The sequence below is a fragment of the Callorhinus ursinus genome, unplaced genomic scaffold (assembly GCF_003265705.2).
Source record: "Callorhinus ursinus isolate GAN/ISIS: 27379988/994484 unplaced genomic scaffold, GSC_fseal_2.0 scaffold1, whole genome shotgun sequence".
Taxonomy (NCBI): domain Eukaryota; kingdom Metazoa; phylum Chordata; class Mammalia; order Carnivora; family Otariidae; genus Callorhinus; species Callorhinus ursinus.
In genome coordinates, this window is record NW_027397063.1 from 130,847,834 (window position 1) to 130,871,294 (window position 23,461).

Consider the following 23,461-nt stretch of genomic DNA (forward strand, 5'->3'; position numbering starts at 1 on the left):
GAAAATAAAAATAGATCCTTTAAAAAAAGGTTCTAATTCAAAACGGCTATAAAACCATCTAAGAAATTTTTTTTCAAACTAAAAGCATTCTAAGTTTACGAATGTTAAAGTTCTCTCTCCCCCACATACTCAATAGATGTGTATTTGTCTCTTTTTGTTTGTTTATAATTATGCTATAATTCAAACTTTCTCAATTTGGAGGAAAATTTTACTTCTTCTCTATCCTTTTTCTCCTTTTTTCTGTCTTTCTTAGCAGATGATGGCAGTTTGTCTCAGCCACTGTGCTACTGGAGTTTTTCTTTACGTCTAAAAGCTAATTTGGAATGGAATGAGGGTAATCATACATGTTCACTTTCTACCTTTCTCTCCAATTATATACAAACATAAATATACAAGTTTAATAAATAGATTAGAATTATGGGGAGATGACTACTCCACAATTAAAATGCTAATAGAGACAAGCATAAGGAACATGAAAATCCTGCACCAATCACTCCCATAACTTTTGGTCAGGGTGTGTATCCCATGTGCTCAAGCCCAGATGCACAAATGCAGAGTTGGGATTAAGAGTAGTGGATAATAATCTAAAGGAATGCACCTTGAGATTCTTCATCAAATGTACAGGGGGAAAACCATTCAGACTTACTACAGCCACAACCATCATGAAACCAATTATAAAAATTCTACTTATGGCATGGAAGAAACATTAAATTAATAGTAAATCTAATCAATTACCATGGAATTACAAGTAAGAGTAGTTTGAAGTTTAAAAACTTTGTGCAATCCAGCAGCTTCTGCTTGTGCTAGCTTCTCTTCAGTCATTTTCACCACAAATTTCACAGTTGTATCAGTATGATATTCTTTATAATCAGAAATTAATGCCGGTGTTTTATCTGTTCCATTTAGCATAGGTTCTAAAACCTGTTCTTTGTATACCTATAAAAGATTTAAAAAAAAGTAATTTTCCTGACACACACTCACATTCTCATACTACAAGTCATGCAATTTTTTAAATATTCCCTACTCTGGTGGGAAAAAAAGAAAAACCTCCCTATCATCTGCCCAGTCAGTACAGAGGACAATATACGGGGGTCTCAATGGTGAAAGAAGATATACAACGTAACGGTTCTGAGTTGCTTCTACACCAAAGGGCAAGGAAAAGGCTGAGTATGAAGAGGATGACATCAACTACATCTGACGAGATGACATGCATACTTTTAGATCTGTAATAGCTGACACTGACATGAATTTGTTAACCTATTTATAAGGGTTCCAAGCTAGCTTAAGTCATTCTACATTTAGAGAAATTAAACTTTTAAATTACTATTTGAATACTCAAAGCACAAATTCAACTGGATGGGTCAAAAATGTATATAGGAATTTTTAAACACTATATAGACTTAGGACAAACAATGATGGAATCATATTCTTACCAGAAAGCATTCCACTGCCCTCCTGACAGGCAGCGAAAATACTTCTACTAACCTGTGTCCAAGTTCTAACTGGAAGCTCTGTAATCTCTACTGTGTTTCTATCCACCACAAATATTTCACCACTGACTGCATACTGGTTTTGACCAAGCTCTTGGATGGTTCCTTTAAAGTTTTTGTAATTCGGAAGCTGCAGAGAAAAATAAAAATAACTTAAGGCCCTGACTTCTCTAACTGCCAGTACAGTATTTGAATGCCCCATCTACTGCTACTAACAGATTAACATGACTGAAACTAAGTTCCTCATCCTTAATAGTCTGTCTCCAAATAATCACTCATTCTTGAATTCATAGCTTCTGTTAATATAATCTCAGCATCTCCCAATCTCAAAACCTTAGCTTTGGGCGCCCGGGTGGCTCAGTCTGTTAAGCGTCTGCCTTTGGGTCAGGTCATGATCTCAGAGTCCTGGGATACCACCCTGCCTTGGACTCCCTGCTCAGTGGGGAGTCTGCTTCTCTTTCTGCTCCTGCCCCCTGCTCTTGCGCCCTCTCTGTCTCAAATAAATAATCTTTAAAAACAAAAACAAAAAACCTTAACTTCATCTTTCTTAGTCTTAGAATATTTTTTTCAGCCTATTGCCTCTATACCTCCTTCTCCCCTAGACTAATAATCCTTTAAAATCAAACTCCTTGGATGTTATATTGAAAGTCTTCCACAGTCTGGACCCAATCTAACTTTCTAACTTTTCTCCAATGATTTGCCTTCCATACCCTGCTTGAATATTTTGAATATTCTTACATATATATGTATATGTATCTATATACATATATATGTATCTACCCATATATATATACACTGAGCACTTGAAAAGCATGTATTGACCAGATTGTCTTAATATTCTAAAATATATCTGAAAGGATTAAAACACTATAATCATAAAGCATTTTATGCTTCTATTAGAAAAACCTTAAGTACTTTAAAGTATTTAAGGAGAAAAACAGATTTTCATAAAAAATGAAATTAACTTTAATCAATTTTCCTACTAGTGTTTTATTTTAAAATACAAGAATGAAATAAAACTTGGAGAGAAATACATAAAAATATGAAGTTTGTTTCTATATGCTGGTTTTATCAAGTTTTTTTCCTCTTTGCTTATATTTTCTATAATGAGCACTACCATTTTTGTAATACAAATACACTTTAAGTGTATCATGATAAAAGGAAATTTCCAGATGATCCTAAATCACATAGAAAAGGGAGGACACTTTTTTGAGAAGTTTTTCTTGGAAGTAGTTTGGGGCAAAAACAAGCACAGTGGATGATATAAGGGCAAAAATAAAAAAAAATGGGGATACATTAAAATATATACAATTGTTTTTAAGATTCCTTACAACTCCAATACGACTTAGTTTGAGAACAAAAACAAAGTTGCATATAATTTTGTCATAAAAACATTATCTTTATAATTTAGATATTTGAAAACCTGAAATATGAAGTATTTTTCATTTTCAAAAAAGTTTTTCCCCATAATCCTTATCTCCAGGCTTTTCCCAAAGCTTGTATCTTTTACTATAAGCACATATCAAGTTACATACTACTAAGGTCTTTATTGTCCACAATATGTTCCAAAATGCAAATGCTTCCATTACTTTTTTAAAATGACTGGACTTAGTTAGTAGTACATTATCATTTGTTAAATAAACAATATAAGCAGTAAGTTCTAAATAATTACCATAGGATGAGGATCCAAGCCATCTAGCATTCGTCTGACATTGTTCACAATTTCCCTAGCATCATAGTTGGGTAGTTTACAAGCCCATCCAGTACCAATGCCCTCAGCACCATTTATTAAAACCATGGGAATTATAGGAATATACCACTCAGGCTCAACACGTTGATTATCATCATAAAGGAATTTGAGCAGGTTGTCATCCACAGCAGGAAAAAGCAGTCTTGATAAAGAGCTAATGAACGGGAAAAAATATGGAAAAATGTCCTATTTTAGAAAATTAAACTTTATAAAGACTTTACATTTCAAAAATCAAGAAAAATGCTTTTTAAAATTTTGATTCCATGTACTTAACAATACAATTTACCTAAACTTACAACCAAATACATTTCTCTCAGGCAGAAAGCCAGAATAAAACAGCCCTATTTTACTTACATGCTTACTTACTAGTCCACCTAATTTCTTAGTATTGGTAAATCATGTTTTATGGACTTCCTCTTACTCTGACTAAACCCCCAAACCCTTCTTCAGCCTAAAAAGTAGTTGGATCAGAAAAAAATCCTTACATTAATTAGGACCTGTTTCACCAATAATTCACAAACACTGAGATCAACAAACTTCACTCTATTTGCAATCAAGTACTTTGGAGCATTCACGCTCAACAGGACACCCAATCATCTCTCCATACTTACAGTTCTATTAAACATTTAGTTAGTTCCAATATACTTCAAGTAGAACTTTATATCACTGTATCAGCAAACTGTTACCTTAACATTGTAAAAATATAACGAGGGCTTGCAGCATCTTTGCCACCATGAAGCCGAGTTCCAAACTGACCAATAGGCTGAAGCAAGTTAATGTTGTTGCTTCCCACAAAGTTCTGAGCCAAATTCACAATAGTCATCATCAATGCTTGCTACAGCACAGAAACAGAATATAATATTAATATTCTAAATTTTCTATACATATTCCCTAATTTTTATTAAAATCCAAATTCTTGATTCTCTTACATTTCCAAAGAACTTATAAAAGAAAAAATACTTTATTATGCTTAATTATCATTCTTCATGCCAGTAAATATAGTTTTCAATTGATTTCAATCTTAATGCTTACTTCTCCATGATGATAAGCAGACATCTCAGCAACAGATCCAGCCAACTGGGCAACTTTTACTTCACGTTTATCATTCCTCTTGAAACAGGTAAATAAAACTTTTCGTTGTCCTGGTTTAAAACCTATTTTTAAAAAGAACAACCCTCTTTTAAAAATACTACTCCAGATATAGTTGCAATGTTTCTTTTAATGACAACAGTGTTCCATATATTCAGGAGAAAAAAGCAAAGGTATAGTTTGCTTTTGAAAAATAACTAAAATTGTTACTTGAGATTCTGTAACACAGTAAGTACATAGTAACATGTTTTTATACCATCTCAGTCTATTCCAAAAGTGAGGTGCCGCGTAAAAGACCACCCCTTCTGGTCTTAAAGAACTGCTCAATGGCACCAAATCCCTTTCACAGGAGTTGCCGAGTTGCCGAACATTCATACACACAAAATGTCAGTTGTAACTAAAGTAGGAGCAAACCATCAATAAGCCTAAAAAGTATATTGCTAGAGTATCCCAAATCAGAAAACCCTTATAAAGAAGAGATGTGTTGTGGCAGTTAAGAATGCAGGCTTTAGAATCTCACTGATCTGGATACTCTTCTCAACTTGGCCATTTACCATTTGACTTTTTGCAAATTACTAAACCAATAGTCTCAGCGTCCTCATCAGTGTAATAGAAATAATTACCTTCCTAACAGGGTGATCATAAGGATTACATGAGATAACGCAAGCAAAGCATTCTGCTTCCTTATCATTCTTCTTGCTCTAGGCCAATGAGCACAGTAATAAACTTTTCAGTATATGCTAGCTATCATCATCATCGTGGGCTCAGAGCATGGTAGAAACAAGATGACAAAATATGGCCACTTTCCTTGAGAATTTTATAATCTAATTAAGGAGGCAAAATTGACACAAGTAAAATAAGAGGCACACAGTACTGGAAGAGAAGTTTAGGCATCTGAAACCAATTTTGACTGCAATTGTTAGAGAAGACTTCATAGAAGGGATATAACTTAAAGCTGATTTAGATGGATGGGTAGAACCATCTGCTATTAGCTGAAAACCCAAGCAACACAAAGATCAACTTGCTAAAAGTTATAAAATGAAAATTAAGTATTTCCAGAAAGAAGAAAAAAAACTGCTCTACCAGGTACCAGTTTCCAAATATTTTTTTGGCAAGTTCGATAAGTTAGGTTTTGGGTACTAAGGCATAAAGATGTTTTTAAAATTTAGTCTTGGATAACTATTTTAGAATTTATAAAAATCCCATTTTATATTTTATTTTAAAAAGTCTGCAATCAACCTGGGGCAAAACCTTTAAAAACTGGCTTTAAGGTTAATTTTCCTGAAAAGCTTAAAAAGAGTTTAAGAGATTCAAATTAAGGAATATGAAAGATTTCAGTCCTACCAAAAGATCTCAAAAACAAATTCAGAATTTTAAATTTTACTATAAGAATAGCTTAGAGTACATGAAATTAAAATATACTCTCAATAACTACATACAAAAGCGAGAAACAAAAGCTACTTACCATCAACAAGAGATGGTATAGATCTTTCATTGTCTGAGTTTGAGAAGAGAATCAATTCCTTGTTGATGAAATCATTGTAAGTCAAATGCTTTGTTGCTGTACCATACAAAAATTGCTAAGAGAAAAGTTATATAGCAACACTGTCATTATTCCTGCATGAATTTTAGGCTCTTTCATCCCCCAGACCACCACTCTTTATGACTAACCTCCGGTAAGCCATGTAACCTACGCTGTCTTCGGTCTTCCATAAAATTGGTTAACCATTCTTTTCTGTCATCAATCTTCTTTTTACTGAATGCCTGAAAGATTCCAGGTAACAATTTCACACATTAAAAATTAAATGACTTTCATTATACAAAAGGCAAATAACTAATTATTAATTTCTCAGAAATTGAGTTTTTTTTTTCCAATAGGCTTTTGTCAAAAATATACTTGAACAGAAGTCTTTCAATTAAAGAACTTTGAAAGCAGAGCATAATCTGTGTGTGAGACTGGGGTGAAGAAACACTAAGATTAACTAGTTTGGACATTAGAGTTCAAGAGAGACTTACAGAAAACCAAGACTGGGAAGAAAGGTATGGCAGGAAGGGGGATGGATATCACGAAAAGAATTTTTTAATTAACTTGATTACCAAGGTAATGGCAGCATCGTCTTCAGGACCAGCATATCTAAACAAGATGCGGTGCCTTTCCATATCAGCAAAATATTCCTTTGCTTCTTTAGCTGTACTGGTACCCAATCCTGCACAATATAAAAAATAAAATTGAAAAAAATCCAGAGAACGACAAATACTACGTGAGCTCACTTACACGTAGAATCTAAAATTTCTAACTCATTAAAAGAGTAAAATGGTGGTTGCCAGGGACTGGGGAGAGGGGGAAATGGGGAAATGTCAATCAAAGAGTACAAACTTTCAGTTACAAGGTGAATAAGTTCTGGGGATTTAATGTATAGCATGGTGCCTACAGTTAATACTACTATATTGTATACTTGAAAATTGCTGAGAGATCTTAAATGTTCCTTCCATACACACAAAAAATTAACTATGTGAGGTGATGATATGTTAATTAACTTGATTGTGGTAATCAGTTTACAACACATGCATATATCAAAACATGTTGTACACTTTAGATATGTATAATTTTATTTGTCAATTCCTCTTCAAAAAAGCTGAAAAATTTTCCAAAAATTATGAACATTAATGGTTGTTTAAAACCATTAAAAGCTGATAGATCAAGCTGGCAACACCTGTACCAATGGATCAATTTTAATAGACAAAGAAAAACCAGACATTACATGCCTCCTGATGTAAATATACAATACCATCTGTTAAATGTTTTTGCCACATAAATCTAATCCAAATCTATATCAAGCCTCCAATTTAACTACCAGTTAACAGAAAATAAGAGGCAGAGGAACATACTATATACTTAATGAAATTACAGGGATAATCAGCAAAATCCAGAATGTGTTAAATTATACAAGACAAACAATCCAACATTTTGAACAAATAAATTACAAGGAAAAAAATATGAAAAGAGAAACAATATATTACGATTTAATAGATTTATCAAACTGAATGCAATGTGTGGACCCTGACTGGATCCGAACTCAAAACAAAACAAAACAAAACAAACATTTTTATTATAATCAGAAGAATTTTAACAATGACTATTTAAGGTTATTAAAGAAAGGTATGATAAATTATGAACATTCTTTAAACATTCTTTTAGAGATATATACTATTATGGAAATAATATAAAATCTAGAAGTTATTTCAAATGAATGGGGAGGAGATGAGAAGAGTTTTAATAAACAGGATTGGCAGTGAAATGGTGATTATTAGAGTGCATGGGAAGCCCATCATACCACTCTCTACTTCTATAAAATTTTCCATAAATTCTTTAAAAATCAGCCATAGCTACTTTTGTAGTCTAAAACAAACTTTCAAAATATTTTATAATGATCTCAAAAACAAATTTATGTCAGTGGTAATTTCACAAAATTTAAGTATTTTAAAATACAAACCTTTGTAGTATTTTATTTTCCAGGCTTTCTGGTTTTCTATATGTTTTTTCCACTCATCAAATTCAGGAATACTATAGAAGGAAAGTTCCTGCTTATTTTTGCTAGCCTGAAATTAATAAAAAAAAAAATTAGTTTTCTGCTATTCTTTAAGCAACAGTATAAAAGTATATTAATGTAAATAGTACCTTCACAATAGGAGTAATGAACTCTTCAAGAAAGCCATGCTTCAAAAGTGATGGCCAATTGTGATGGATGAAATTAATAAGCAGGCCTTTAATGTGAGAACCATCTTGATCCTAAATAAATGTTAGTAAAGAGTGCTATAATAATTTTATGAAACATAATTATTTATATAACCAAATTTTAAAATGTATGAATGTAGCACAAAGTTCCAAATTTTGGAACTGCACTTTAAAAACCAGTGAAGATTATCCTTTAGATGTACACAGTAAAGAATTTTTTCTTAAAATTCAAATAATGAATATAGCTAGTGATAGTATATTTTGTAATTATAGGAAGATTTAGTCTATCATTTTATGTTTTATATAGATTTCACTAAAACAATGATTTAAGGATGAAAATACATAAAACATGGTTATAATGCCACTTCACTGAACAAGGGAAGGAGTAATCCATGGAGTACAGGTATTCACAAGTCTTATCTTGATATAAAAACTGCTAAATTTCTGCTTAAAACTACATAGCAGCTTTTTCAGTGGAAGATTTTCTCTACAAATGCTTTTAATTAGAGTACATGAGACATGCAGTTGGATGCATATGAAATTCTTCCTTTTTGGTTTTCCAGTTCTTTCCTAATTACTGTCATTTTACTATTCAAGTCCTAGTTTTTGCACACCTCAAATTATGCCATCATATACAAACATTATCCATCATCCTATTGATTAATCTTTGTTGCTTATAAATTTCATCATTTCCTTTCAACTTATAGGTAGGCTTCAACCCCACAACACTACCATGTGTTCTACTCTTCTCATATTTATTTCATTTAAAAACATTTTTAAAGTAACCAAAAAGATGGCTGCATAAAATGTGCCTCACACAAACAATGCCATTGAATGTTTTCTTCTCCCCACTTTGATGTACAATCATTTTCCCTTTTACTTTCTTGGAGAAAGTCTCATGAAACAAATATCAAAAGGGCACTCTGAAAAAGATAAGTTTTAAATATGTGGCAACCTTTAAACCAACCTGATCAGTCATAATCATAATCTTCCCATAGCGTAAAGTTTTCAGAGATTCTGCATCATCATAACTTTTCTTGTACTGTAGACCAACTATTTTGATAATATTGTTTATTTCTGCATTTTCCATGATCTGTGCAAAAAGAAAAATAATTCAAAGTATGTTAAAAGTGTTGAGGAGTGCCTGGCTGGCTTAGTCGGTAGAGTATGTGACTGTTGGTCTCAGGGTTGTAAATTCAAGCCCAACACTGGGTGTAGAAAGTACTTAAAAATAAAATCTTTTTTTTTTTTAAGTGTTGAAATATATAAAAAGTGAGTCAGAATTTACTTGTAAAAACTCAGCAATTTTAATAAAGTATTAAAATGTCACATATATGTGGAGATATGAAAGATACCTGTTTATGAGAAGCTTCCCGTACGTTAAGAATTTTTCCCCTAAGTGGAAAGACTCCATATCTGTCTCGCCCAATCACACCTAATCCAGACACAGCCAACGATTTGGCAGAGTCTCCCTCTGTTAATATCAGTGTACACTCCAGGGAATGTTTGCCACCTGAGAGATATTAAAAATGACATATACTCCAAATTCCTCAATTTTACCAATGAGAAAAATGAAGCGAGAAAAATAATCACAATGATGACAGTAAAAGGTTGTAAGAGTAACATTATGCTCAGCATAGTTTAAATGTTAAGTATATTTTACTGAATTCCTATCCCCCGAAAATTGGTAATATGTAGTGCATGTGTAATTTTAATGAAGTAAAATTATACTCCACACATAAAATTGTATAGTCTGGAAAATGAGTATTTTCTATAACCATATAAATAAACACTTAAAATCTTGAAAAAAATCTGAATCTTACCAGCATCATTAGCATCATCCAGTTTGGGAATACCTTTGATTTTACTATACTTTACTGATGAACACTTCTTGTTCAGCTGAGTCTGAGCCTTAAATTTCACCCAATTCAGAATACTTTCTACAATGCCACAGTTAGAAGCCTAAAAATCAAAGAATAATGATATACAAACAAGCCAGAAGTTCATACACTTAGCTAAAATTAATGTAATACTTGGAATCTGTGCAGTTATATGGAGAAACACTAACGGTCATGATAATGATACATGCTAGTAAATTTTACTCTAACTACAGTAAAGCTAACTCAGGCAGCTATACACAATAACCTATTGTACAGAAATACAAACAGATTTGAATAAAGGGCAACTTACCGAAATATGAAAAAAACTCTATTATAATAAACCCCATGAAAAATATACATAGCTTTTGTTGTAAGTTAATTTTGTTAAAATTAACATGGTAAAAGCTGATCCACCCATGAATTTACTAGCTGGGAAATTCTAGACATTGACATTTCTTATATTCCTCAAAAACACAAATCTTGAATTTGCTATGACAAAAACTAATAATATATAGGAAACATTAGGATAATCAAGAACTTATGAATCATCCTTATTCTTTAAAGTTTGGTCATGAGAATTTCAACATTATATATTGTGTGTCCCCATGCAGTGAGCCAATTGTGTGACGAGATGTTAACCCAAAAAGAAGAGTGAAGAATCTCCAAGTTGGAGCTATTTATTTTTCATTAAACTGGGTAGTTTGATTTTAGGTGTAAGAAATAGTTTTCTGCAACGTGAGATATAAAAAGAGGTGGACTATGTTGCCAAATCTAAACTTAATCCACTCAAAATGAAAAAGTATAAAATCTAAAATCAAATCATTTCATCATGAATGCTATGACGGCAGAAAAATGTAGGGTCTTTTGTATTCAGAACTCATCATTAGATGCAAAAGTACTATCTCTATAGGCTTTAAGCTGAGAACCTAAAAAACAACTTTTGTTTGTGAGGGCATACCTTTGAATTTACAATACCAGAATATGATAAGTAAGTTATTTCTATGGCAATTACAAAACACTCCTCCACCAAACTATAAACTTCCAAAGAGGGGCTGTGATTTACTCATCTTTACATTCCCAGTGCAAATATATTTAAAGGCACTTTACATATGCTTATTTAATATAGTTTACTGATGGTACTGCTGAACAAGGGAAGTGAAGTAAACCTTGCTTATATACAACAGATTATGAGAAATTATTAACTTCAAGGCTCAGTTATAAACCTAAGATTACTTATTTGTACTCTCACCTCATTTCAGAAAGGTTTAAACAGTCCAAATAAATACGTGCAAAGTAAAATGAAATTTTAAAATATGTAGAATATGATAAATTTTATATTATGCATAGATTATCAAAATTTCAAAAAAGAACTATACAAAGGTAAAAATCAATAGATGAAGTTGAAAGGAGTAGAAAAGATGAAATCAGGAGTCCTATAAGGACGTGTACATTTGTGAGAGGAAAATCTAGCTGAATAATGGCCAATAAAAAGCTAAAAACACAATCAGTTACATGAATCCCTACTTTCTTGGCAAAACAATCCACTGTTTTACAAAACAAAGTCTATCCTTAGTAGTTTTCAGAATTAAAATAAATCAACTAATTATTATAGTATAGGTGCCTATGCTCACAGTTAATATGAGAAACTAATCACAAAGAGAATAAATAAGTCAAGAAAACTACTTAAATCAACTCTCAATAAAAACACTGAGAAATAATAAAAATTTTACTCACTGCTTTAAAAAATTTTTCTGACAGTTGGCATTTGGACCCAAAACTTTTGGGTTGCAGAGTCATGTTTTCCTTAGTCTGAGAATCAAAAGTTGGATTTTCAATAAGGCAATTAATAAAAACCCATATATGGTTTTTTACCTGTTGAAAACATACCCCAAAAAAAAGTCAACATCAGAACTTATATCATTTAATAATTCAACAGTATATATAAAGCACCACTTACTTGAAATGGTTTTACTGATACACCAGCTTTGTTCTTTTTCTTAACTACTTCAATCAGTTTACCAACAACTTGATCTACTACATAATCCACATGACGTCCACCCTAAAGAGGAACAAAAAAATAGAATATAAGATTTTCTATAGCTAGGGTAGCAAAATACTTACGTATTCTTTTTTTTCTTGAATGAGCATTTAATCTTCACAACTTTGTGAAGTCAATATCATTAGCCCAATTATGCAGAGGCATAATATGAATCTCAGAATTGCAGAGCTGGATTTAAAAAATAAGGTCTTGGGGCACCTGGGTGGCTCAGTCATTAAGCATCTGTCTTTGGCTCAGGTCATGATCCCAGGGTCCTGGGATCGAGTCCCACATCAGGCTCCCTGCTCGGTGAGAAGCCTGCTTCTCCCTCTCCCATTCCCCCTGCTTGTGTTCCCTCTCTTGCTGTGTCTCTCTCTGTCAAATAAATTTTAAAAATCTTTTAAAAAAATAAAAATAATTTTAAAAAATTAAAAATAAGGTCTTTTTGGCTCTAGGTCCAATTAGCCAACCGTATAGAACTATACACAAAGTAAAAACAATCTAATAAAAAAACATGGAAATGAGAACGAATACTAGCAGACACAAGATTTAAACTTAGGAAATGTGGCAGCCATTGCCAGTTGGCCATCCAATGTCCATTCCCCCCTTTATTAAAAAAACCTAAATTTCTTTTTACTTGGCAACATGCCCAGTTGGGTTAAAATATTAACCAGTCTAGACTCCCTTGCAGCTAGAGGTAGCTACCTGACTCAGTTCTAGCCAGAGATGTTAGTGAGATACACTGGATGGGATTTCCAGGAAAACTACTGTATTCCTGATAAAAAGGGAGTGATTTAGTTGGTATACTCATTTGCCCAGCTCCTTTCTCTCTCCCTAAAACTTGGAATTGAGGCATAGAGAAGACAGCAGGTATCTTAAAGGCATGAGAATGAAAGCCACATGCTAAGGATGGCAGAAAAGAAAGAGAGGAAGAGCCTGGTCCCTGATGATACTGTAGAGTCACAGTACCAAACTAAGACTGCCTTCTCCCAGGCCTCAATTATAAGAAGAAAAAATAAAACCTTTACATCTTTATGCCATTGTACATTAGCTTTCTATTACATATTACAAAATGCAATCATAACTGATGCAAAATTTGTTGACTTGAGAAAGTGATGCTAGGTTATAAAAAAAAGTATTAAAAAAATAAGTTAAAACTTGAAGAGTGACAAATTATCAAATCACTGCTTTAGATTATTCTAGAATACATGCTTGTATTCCCTAAGACTTTATTATGATCAATGGACAAATGTTTTTAGACGAGAAAAATTTCACTCACTTTTGAAATCCAAAAGCCTACAGGAGAGTGTTCAAACTCTTTTGAATGGCATATAACACGTTCCACAATCTGACCCTGAAACAGACTCCTCTATTACTCCTTCTTTTATACACTCTAAACTCAGAACAGACTAAGGAATGTGTTAACATTCTAAATTCATAAAATATAAATGTATTCAACTATAAACACTAATCATATAAACTCAATGCTCAGTGAATGTTTATATAAACCATGAGTGATTTTCATGGAAAATAAGCTCTCATTTTCATAAGCCAATTTTGATTTCACAAAAGCAGATTTGGGGTTGTTATTGTTTTTTATTTTGTTTTTAATGAAGGATTGTTCTATCACTGACATGGCAACAAAGAATTAGCACACTTACTTTTGTTGTTGCAATACTATTTACAAAGCTGATTTGCTGGAATCCCTTTTCACTCAGTGTGAGACAAACATCCCATCTTTCATTTGCAAGTTCATGAATAACTTTCAGTGCCACTCCAGTTTCATCCAACTTGTCTTTCACATAAAGATCTACATAACTGCGAAATCCATTTACCTATTAATTAGAAAACCAAAACCAATAAACAATCTTATATTGGCAGCTCAACTAGGTGAATGCCATCAGGTACTCTTACAGTTTCATTTTCCCTCATTCACAACAGCTCTTACTCCTCAGATCCAAACCTTCATGACTTCCCCCACTGTATTCCTTGATCCCTGCCCTTTAAAAAGGAATTCATTTCTATATGTATCTGATAAAGAGAGGTTATGAAGGACAGGTAAATTATTTTATTTTTTTATTGTTATGTTAATCATCACACACACATCATTAGTTTTTGATGTAGTGTTCCATGATTCATTGTTTGTGCATAACACCCAGTGCTCCACAAAGAACGTGCCCTCTTTAATACCCATCACCAGGCTAACCCATCCCCCCACCCAGGACAGGTAAATTATAAACTCTTTCAAGAGTTTAAGTTTTAAAATGACAAAGTAGACATCTAGTTTGAGTTCAGACATACAGAAGGCTTAAAGAAAAAAAAGAAAAGAAGCTTCTGCCCTTACAAGAAAACAGCTGGTCAGACAGCAAACTGATTTTTCAAGAACCCTCAAAAAAAAAAAAAAAAAACTGAATTCACAGGACAGCTGGCCATCCTGAGTCTGAAGAGAAACAGGTGTCTATAAGGAGACACAGAATACTAACCAATTTGTTTAAGTGAGGCAGAAGCTGCCTAATGTCATATAAGCCAAAAGGAACATTAAACCAGGAATTTTGACAAGTTGCTGTAGGACAAATGTGGACAGTATGGGTGTGTGAAGTACCTGAGGATTGTCATCATAAGGGGTTCCTACACTTACAGGCTTTTTCTCCAGAAACTCCAGCAGGTTCTTACAGGGAAGGTCAGGGAAACTCTAGAAAAAGCTCCCCACCACGGTGCTGCTGGTTGAGGGGAGAGAATAATAGCAGCCATTGGGAATTCCACCCGGACTCCTCTCCCTTACCCATCCCATCCACAAAAACCAAAGAAGACAAAAACCTTAATTTGCAGGGAGAAAGATACTGATAAAGAGTATTGGTAAAATATCACTATAGCTGGAATAAAATAATTCCAGCCCTACCTCATCCCACTCCCAACTCATTTAAGAAAAAAAAAAGTTTATTTTAAGGAGCAGGGATCCTGAAGAATACTAAATGAGAATACTGGTGGATACATGCTGCAGTTAGGGGAAGAAAATAAAGGGCAGTGGAAAAATCTCTACTTCTAGAAGAGAGGTAGAAACACTTGTGAAGGCCAAATCCCTGAGACAGAGGGCCAGAATGTACTCCAAAGTCTTGAGACTCAGACATAAGTATCCTACAACCTACCACCATGTTAACAGGCCTCCAATAATAACTGTGGATTTCAGCAGGTTGGGCTGCAGAGACAGACCCTCCTGGAGGGGCAGCTCCAAGGCAAGGCCCAAAAACAAAAGACAAAAACAAGGAAGAATTTTAGGTTTCCGGTGCCAAAAGCAACAACAAACCTTAGTGCTAGTTAAGTACAAAAACAATAAACTGCAAACACAGCCATTTCCTGTACGGATTAAACATAAATCCTGATACTAAAGCCTATTTACTCCGTATCTACTATCCTATACAATGGGGCTGACTATCAACAAAAGCATACAAGGCATGCCAAAAGGCAAGAAAAAACAGACTGAAAAGACAAAGCAATCATCAGAACCAGACTCAGATATGTCACAGATGTTTTAACTATCATATAAGGCATTTAAAATAACTGATTACTATGTTCAAGGCTCTAATGTAAAAGGTACACAATATACAACTTCAGCAGAGAGATGGAAGCTTTAAGAAAGAATCAAATGGAAATGCTAGAAATCAAAGGCACAAGAGAAGATATGAAGAATGCCATCAGCAGACTCATCAACAGACATGACATATTAAAGGAAAAAATTAGTGAACTTAAAAATAGGGAAGGAGAAATTAAACAAACTAAAACACAAAGAGAAAATAGTGACTAAAGCAGAGCAAAACATTCAGGAACTTAGGACAATTCCAAACTATATAACATGTGCATAACTGGAATGCCAGAAGGAAAGAACAGAAAAGAAATATTTGAGAAATGGCCAAATTTTTTCCAGAATTAGTGACAGACACCAAACAGATCCAAGCTCAGAAAATAGAATGAAAAAAATACACATCAAAAAACAAAGCCAAACCCCCATATAAACACCTAAGAATACCATACTCAAACAAAACAAAACAAAACAAAAAAACAAAGACAAAGAGAAAATCCTCAAAGCAGCCAAAGGGAAAAATAAACACCTTACCAACAGAGGAAGAAGGATATGAACTACAGCAGAAACCATGCAAACAAGAAGACAACTGGATGACATTAAAAGAAAAATACTGTAAACCCATAATTCTATATCCAGGGAAATTCTGTATCTTTTGAAAGTAAAGGAAAATACTCTCTCAAACAGACTGAGGGTATTTATTGCCAGACCTACCTATAAGAAATTAAAGATTTCCAAGCAGAAGAAATATGATTAATATCAGAAACTTAGATCTATACCAAGAAATTAGGAGCACTGGAAATGGAATAAATGAAAGTAAAATAGAATCCTGTGTAGTATTTTTAATTGTTCTAAAAGATAACTGGTTGCTTAAAGTAGTTAGATTTAACTGTAAGCTGCCCAGAAAATAACAAAGCATTTACTATTTTAGAAGACACTTACAGGCAATTTCTTTCCATTAAACATGACCTTGACCCCCTTGCATGAACCAGCCAAATCATAAGCTCTTCTGGTCATGAGGGCCACAATATCCTTGTCAAGCTTATCCATCTTAAATTTAGACAGATCTGGTTGGAATGTTATGCATGTGTAATCTTCACCATCAAAATGCTTAATTTTGGCTTCAGAAGTCTTCATCATGTTATTCATCCATGTCTTTAAAAGAAAAAATACTCAAATATTTCTATAATGCTTCTATTTTATTATACATAAAGACTCAACTCATGAAATACATTCATTTACCACAACTATATCCATTTCCAGCTTTACAACAAACCAAACAAATCCTTGAAATTGATATTAGAGATGAAAAAAATTTAAAAACTACTACAGTTGTCCCTCCTTATCTATGTTCCAAAACCAGAAACCATGGAGACTACCAAACCCTATATAAACTGTTTTTTCCATACACACCTATGATAAAGCTTACTTTATAAATTAGGCACAGTAAGAGGTTAATAATAATAAAATAGAACAATTATACTTAATAAAAGTTATATGAATGTGGTCTTTCTCTCTCAAAATACCTTATTGTACTGTACTCAACCTTCTTGGATGATGTGAGATGATAAAATGCCTACATGACGAGATGAAGTGAGGTGAATGATGTAGGCACTGTGACAGAGCATTAGGCTACTACTAACCTTCCAATGGTATGTCAGAAGGAGGATCATTTGCTTCTGAACCGCGGTTGGCCGCGGGTAACTAAAACCATGGAAAGTGAAACCACAGATGGCGGTGGGGAGAACACTATTATAATAACCTCATTTGAAAATAAGCAAAATGAACCACACAACTTTATATACTATTAGTAAAATAACTGAAATTCAACATAATCATTTAGAATTTTACATAAATAAATATTATGTTTTCCCTGACCAAATTACTTTACCTTATGTCAAATTTCAAACTATTTTCAAAGGCCTACCAGAGTAAAATAAGACAGAATTTTGAAATATGAACTTGATGAATCAATGAGGAATTTTTCAAATATGCTAAGTGGATACATTTCAATTAGTCTGTAAGGTTCAAGACATTACCAGCAGTGCTTAACTAGGTTAAAGGAAAAGTCTATTAAATAAAGCTCTTCATTTTCAAGGAACAGGAGAAAGATTTATGTAAAATCTCCTAGGCATTCTCAAGTCTTTTTACTCTACTGACATGCTTAATGCTTTAAAAAAAAAAAAAAAAGTGATACAGGCATCATTGCTGTTTACCTAAGCTTCTATTATCTTAGCAAAGCAACACAACACACACACACACACACACACACACACACACACACACACACAAATTAGACACATTTCTATCATACCTGCTTAAAACTATGTTTGTATTCTTTGCAAGCAGTTTCTACTGTAAACTTTGTACTGAAAATATTACAAAGTTTTGCACCATAACCATTGCGACCACCTGTAGGAAAAATCAAATGTGAAAGATTTAATGAAAAGGATTTTAGGAACTTTGTTAACTTAACTACCACGGGACAAGTCTGTTGCAAGATAGTTCCACTTACTGCATTATTTTAACAATCACCAATTGAATATTTCAGAGTATATTTAGATTTTTTCATTTAAAGAAAAATACAATTAAGATTTAGCACATACAGTAATATAAGTAACATGCATTTTGTAGATTAACTTCATCACAATTTCAAAAAAAATTAAGCTTGCTATCTCCTATAATCGAGTAAATCTGTGTGAGTATGAAATCTGACCTTTCTATCAAAGTTATTTCTCTATTACAAAAATTTAATCTACATCACTTCCTAAAGCTCTGGCTTTAAAAAATAAATAAAAACCATCAACCCACTTGAGCAATGGAAATACGTAGAAAAACACTGGTTTTGATCAAAGCACTTCAACTCTATTTACAAAACCTAGATTTGCAATCTTGACCCTTGTGAAACAGTTTAGAAGTAACTGAATTGATACCAAAAGACATGGTTCTCTCATGCAATAAGAAATTCACATATATAGGAATCATACATCTGATTTTCATCAGCACCCTAATTCGAAACTCAAAACTGTTAGCCAGGTTAGAGTTCTAGGAGTTGTAGCATAAGGCAAAGTACTATCAATTAAGCTTTTAAAATATCTCTGTCAGACTATAATCAAGATAATACTTACACATGATAGTTTTTTATAGATACTAATTCTGAAAAGAATTTTCTCACAATAAAGCTACACAGGTTTCCTTTTCTATAACATTTCATAAAGGAATAGTTAAATTTTATGTTGGAAGTATAAAAAAAATTCTGATCAGCTATTTAGACTTTACCTGTTACTTTTTTCTCATCATCATCATAGTTACTGGATGTTAAAAGCTGTCCAAAAATTAACGCTGGAACATAAACTTTCTCTACTTTGTGTTCTACTACTGGAATGCCTTTCCCATTATTCCAAATGCTTATAATATTTGATTCACTGTAAATAAACAAGCAGAGTTTAGAGCTTACCATGGTTTAAAGGCATATTAACTTCCATAAAAAGTAAAGTAATCCAGAACAAACCTGAGTAATTATAAACAAACCTCCACCCATTACTAATTGGAAGACACTCATCTTTCAAGAAAATATTTGCTGAGGACACACTTTTCTACCCGAGTCATAATTCAAATTAGGGCCACTAAGACCTACAGGTAATGCTGAAAAATTTCTTAGGAAAAGAAACTCTTCTCAACCTCCCAGAAAACAGTAAAAGCACTGAAGCTTTTACCAGAAGTCAGCTCCAGATTGTTTTCATCTGTATTAGCCAGGATCTTCCTGCTTCATTCTACCAGTATACCACCTGTAAACCACAAGCTCTGCAGAGCCAGGAGCCATTGCCATTTTCATTCCCTAACTATTGCTTCAGTACATATGGAAAAGGACAAACAGCGTGAAATGTATTCCATTCTCACCCTAAATATTACAGGGTTGTTTGCATTATGGCAATCACTGTCATAAACTAATTTTAATATTTTTAAAATATCTAGATTTTACCTATTTTAGGTTTTTTAGGTTTTCCTATCACAAAACCATCCATTTAAACCCTGAATGGTATGCAGTAGAGGCTCCTATATCTAAAGCAACTTGACACAGGCAGTAGTCCTGATGGAAAATTTTGAGTAGTATATACTATCATTCTGAGTAGTATATACTATAATGCCTTTACCCATTTAAAAGCCAAATTTACAAAGAAACACAGCTTCATAACCAACACTAAGAATTGGTTTAAAAAGTTACCATTTGACAATTTGATTCATAGTTATTCTTAGATATACAGTTTCACTCACACATACACACCTTAATCTCTGAAGAGGTATTAGAATTAGTTATCACAACTAAAAAATGTGTTATAAAAGCCAAAATTAAAACCATATACCCAGGGGGAAATCAATTAATTAAATCAAATTAAATAGGAAGGAAGGAGGGAAGGAGGGAGGGAGGGAGGGAGGAAGGAAGGAAGCAAGCAAGCTAACAAATAACTTTTAGCACATCTTCTTTCCCTAATCAGCAACCAAACTTTTCCTTCCCTCACTGTCCAATACAGGTTCAACTCTTCAAATGTCCTAAGGCTCAAATTTTGATAGCATTTTTTTATTCAGATCTCCTGATCATTCTCTAGAGTCCTTAGTCATCAAGACTTACTAGTTTGTCCTTAGGTTCTTTTATTATCAGTATTCAGTCCTTTCTTTATCCCAAATGACAATTTACCAGTCTAGACTGATATCACCTTAAATACTGTAAATCAAGCTTAAAAGTCCCTCTACTGCATGTTCACAGCCCATTATCCAGATCCTTAATTATCGCCAAATTTAATTCCCACTATTTTGCAACATGTATCCTACTTTTCCTTCAAGTCAGTTTATTACTTGTCCTGAATGTTCATTCCCAGTTCTTCCATTTCTTTGTTTAGTGGTCTTTCCCTTCCTTAATGTCTTTTTACTCTTTGTCTAGCCAAAATTTACCCTAACTTTGAGAGTCAGTTTGCGACTTTCAGTTCTCCATTAAGTCTTTTACCCAGCCTATAACAATGTTTCCCAGCCCTCCTTATATACCAAGACTAGCCAGGAAAAAAAAAAAAAAAAACTAAATTATTGATTGGGTACCCCAGGTGATGATTAGATTATATTGCTTGTGGATACACACTCTCTACAGAATACACAGCTGAATGTTTAAGTATGTGACAGTTTCAAATTGCCTACTATATACTTTCACTTGTGCCTCCTAAAGACAGTGGACCGTAGAAACAAGGGCCAGAAACTACACTACTTTTTTAGACTTCCACATAGTTCCCAGCGTTAGGCCTAAAATTAATAAAGAAGAATTCTAAAGGAAATAAAGAAAGGCAATGAATGGAAAATTACAGATCTTAAGTATCTCAGAATGAAACAAAGCTAATACACTCATGAGTAAACCTTTAAAATTGTTTTCATCAATTTAGCATAGCATATGTGGTACTATAATTAAGATAGGTATTTTGTAAATTCATTATCTTTATCACAGTTTACAAAAAATAAGGCTTGACATCTTCCATATTCAATAAGTCTATATGAGTACGAAATTTGAACTTTCTAGCAAAGTCACCTCTCTCTATTGAAAAATTTCAATCTATAATCTCTTCCCAGATCTGGCATTTAGTTCTGTAAGCTCTAAACAATGATTCAGAGTTCTATAACTATATTCTTTGCTCCATCAATAATCTTCACAGAAATACTAAGAAAAAGAATACTCTGTTTGAATAAGCTACAAATAAAGTTTTGAAATATTTAAAGCTAAAAAGAAACCTGGGAAATAATCTAAATATCTAATATTAACTGTTAAGAGGTTAAATTATGATATATCGACATAATAAAATAACTAGTAATAGGTTAAACAACGATTTAAGTAAATCTATATAAGTTAATAACAAAGGCTGTCCACAATATGTCAAATAAAAATAGAAAAAGTATATAATCCTACTTTTTAAAAAAATAAAAATGTATCTGTATACATATTTCAATATGAGTGTGTACTATTTTTTTAAAGCTACAGATTTAAGATTTTTAACCTTACATAAACAAGAATAGTTAAACTAGAAGGACTGTTAGAACTCTGGTTAATGTGTTTTCCACATTTGTTTTTAATCAGATAGACACCAGCAAATACTAACCATCGTATAAAGAGTTTTAAGCTCCTTTGTAAAAAGTTGCGCCAATTTCTCTAATTTTCTAAAAGAGCTGTCCAAATTCTGCATGGTACCCCTTGCTAATGTATTCTTATGCCTTTTACAACCATGGTTATTATTAAAATTTTATCCCCATATTACAGAGTACTATTGAAAGAGTAAGAGGTAAGCTGTGCTGTATAGCCTCCACACTTAACCCATTAACTATCAAAATCTAATCTGTCCTTTACACAGAGTTCATGTACACACATGCACAAAGAAAAATTTTAAATCTGCTATACAAAATGTTAAAAAGAATGAAACAGAGGATATCAAAAATGGACAGCAAAAAAAACTGGGTCAAAGAAATAAACTGCAGAATAGCATGTTTTCCCATTTCAATTCTGCTTTTAAATAACTTCTTAAATAAGAAATCTAAAATTGTCTCTGAAATAAAATTCATTTTTATAAAAATAGCATTAATTCTGTGTTAATACATAGTAAAAGAAAAAAGGAATGAGCTTATGGGAAGAAATTCACAAAAGACAAAATGTTATGGTTAAAATTCAGAAACACAATTAAATAAATAACAAAATATAAGGATCAGCAACATCTCCCAAAATGCCTGTCTACTCCCAATTGTAAATATATTTTAATATTTCAAACATATATTAAAATATATACTATATATTTCAATTAAAAGCAGGAAAAAGATTCAATAGTCTCTCACCAATGATTTATAAACAAAAAAATAAAATTCACACCTTATTCCTTGGAAGTAGCTATGAATTTTTGTCTTATATTGAAATAAAAGAACTTTCTAGCAGAACTAATTAAAATAACAGAGAGAAATTAGAAAAACTGGTATCTGATTGTCATTAAGAACCAAATAAATTTAGTTATAATCTATGTCACAACAAAAATGCTGTTGACTGAAAAGTGAGAAAGAAATCACTAAAGGCATTAGTTACATAGAATTACTCTGTCCAGAATCTGTAATAAATTTAAAGGTAAGGCACAGCACCAAGAGCCACTATTCAGTCTACAGAGTTGTTTTATAGCTCACTTCTTGATCACTTTGTCATGATGGGATTCTATGTAAGCTGTTTAAGTCCATGTTGTTGGATTAATGTGGCCAAAATAATTAAGATAAAAAGAACCAACTGTAACTGTAACCATGTTCATCAAGAATGTATTTAAGAGAGAGCCCCTTCTTCCTTAGTTTTCAGAGTCTTTCCATTCTGAATTTTAAAAAGCTTAAAGAGGGGCGCCTGGTGGCTCAGTCGTTAAGCGTCTGCCTTCAGCTCGGGTCGTGATCCCAGCGTCCTGGGATCGAGTCCCACATCGGGCTCCCTGCTTGGCGGGAAGCCTGCTTCTCCCTCTCCCACTCCCCCTGCTTGTGTTCCCTCTCTCGCTGTGTCTCTCTCTGTCAAATAAATAAATAAAATCTTTATAAATAAATAAATAGCTTAAAGATATCTAACATTCAACATCTATTACTACTCACTAGCTAGCTCTCCTAAAACATAATAAATGATATATTGTTTTTAACTGACAATTTTCTAAATATAGAAGAAAGGGAATCTTGAAGCTAAAATTTCCTTAAAACTATTTTAAACTTCTGCATAAATTACAATTTATAAATGTCCTGTGCATCTAACCACATAAATCCTCAAGAATGTATTCGTCTAGAAAGGATCCAAATGGGGGGAAAAAATGAAAGAAAAAGAAAATCTGGAACTTCATAGTTATGTAGTAGTTATGTGGTAATAT

General features: G+C 32.9%; 1 protein-coding gene across 3 annotated transcripts in view; it reads right to left on the reverse strand.

Moving 5' to 3' along the window:
- The window catches only part of TOP2B (DNA topoisomerase II beta), a 59,396-nt gene that overhangs the window by 18,461 nt on the left and 17,474 nt on the right, over positions 1 to 23,461 (reverse strand). For 2 of the 3 annotated variants that reach the window (XM_025883066.2, XM_025883059.2), the window contains exons 5-23: positions 18,840 to 18,985; positions 17,875 to 17,972; positions 16,503 to 16,715; positions 13,645 to 13,818; positions 11,903 to 12,004; positions 11,680 to 11,817; positions 9,889 to 10,027; positions 9,421 to 9,578; positions 9,033 to 9,158; positions 8,009 to 8,119; positions 7,824 to 7,929; positions 6,427 to 6,536; positions 6,001 to 6,093; positions 5,795 to 5,909; positions 4,273 to 4,394; positions 3,927 to 4,075; positions 3,163 to 3,394; positions 1,486 to 1,620; positions 736 to 936 (exon numbers count right to left, since the gene is read on the reverse strand). In XM_025883066.2, the coding sequence (XP_025738851.1) occupies positions 736 to 936; positions 1,486 to 1,620; positions 3,163 to 3,394; positions 3,927 to 4,075; positions 4,273 to 4,394; positions 5,795 to 5,909; positions 6,001 to 6,093; positions 6,427 to 6,536; positions 7,824 to 7,929; positions 8,009 to 8,119; positions 9,033 to 9,158; positions 9,421 to 9,578; positions 9,889 to 10,027; positions 11,680 to 11,817; positions 11,903 to 12,004; positions 13,645 to 13,818; positions 16,503 to 16,715; positions 17,875 to 17,972; positions 18,840 to 18,985 (2,668 nt within the window). The remainder of the gene's footprint in view (positions 1 to 735; positions 937 to 1,485; positions 1,621 to 3,162; positions 3,395 to 3,926; positions 4,076 to 4,272; positions 4,395 to 5,794; positions 5,910 to 6,000; positions 6,094 to 6,426; positions 6,537 to 7,823; positions 7,930 to 8,008; positions 8,120 to 9,032; positions 9,159 to 9,420; positions 9,579 to 9,888; positions 10,028 to 11,679; positions 11,818 to 11,902; positions 12,005 to 13,644; positions 13,819 to 16,502; positions 16,716 to 17,874; positions 17,973 to 18,839; positions 18,986 to 23,461) is intronic. The other variant, XM_073900889.1, reaches the window with a different exon arrangement.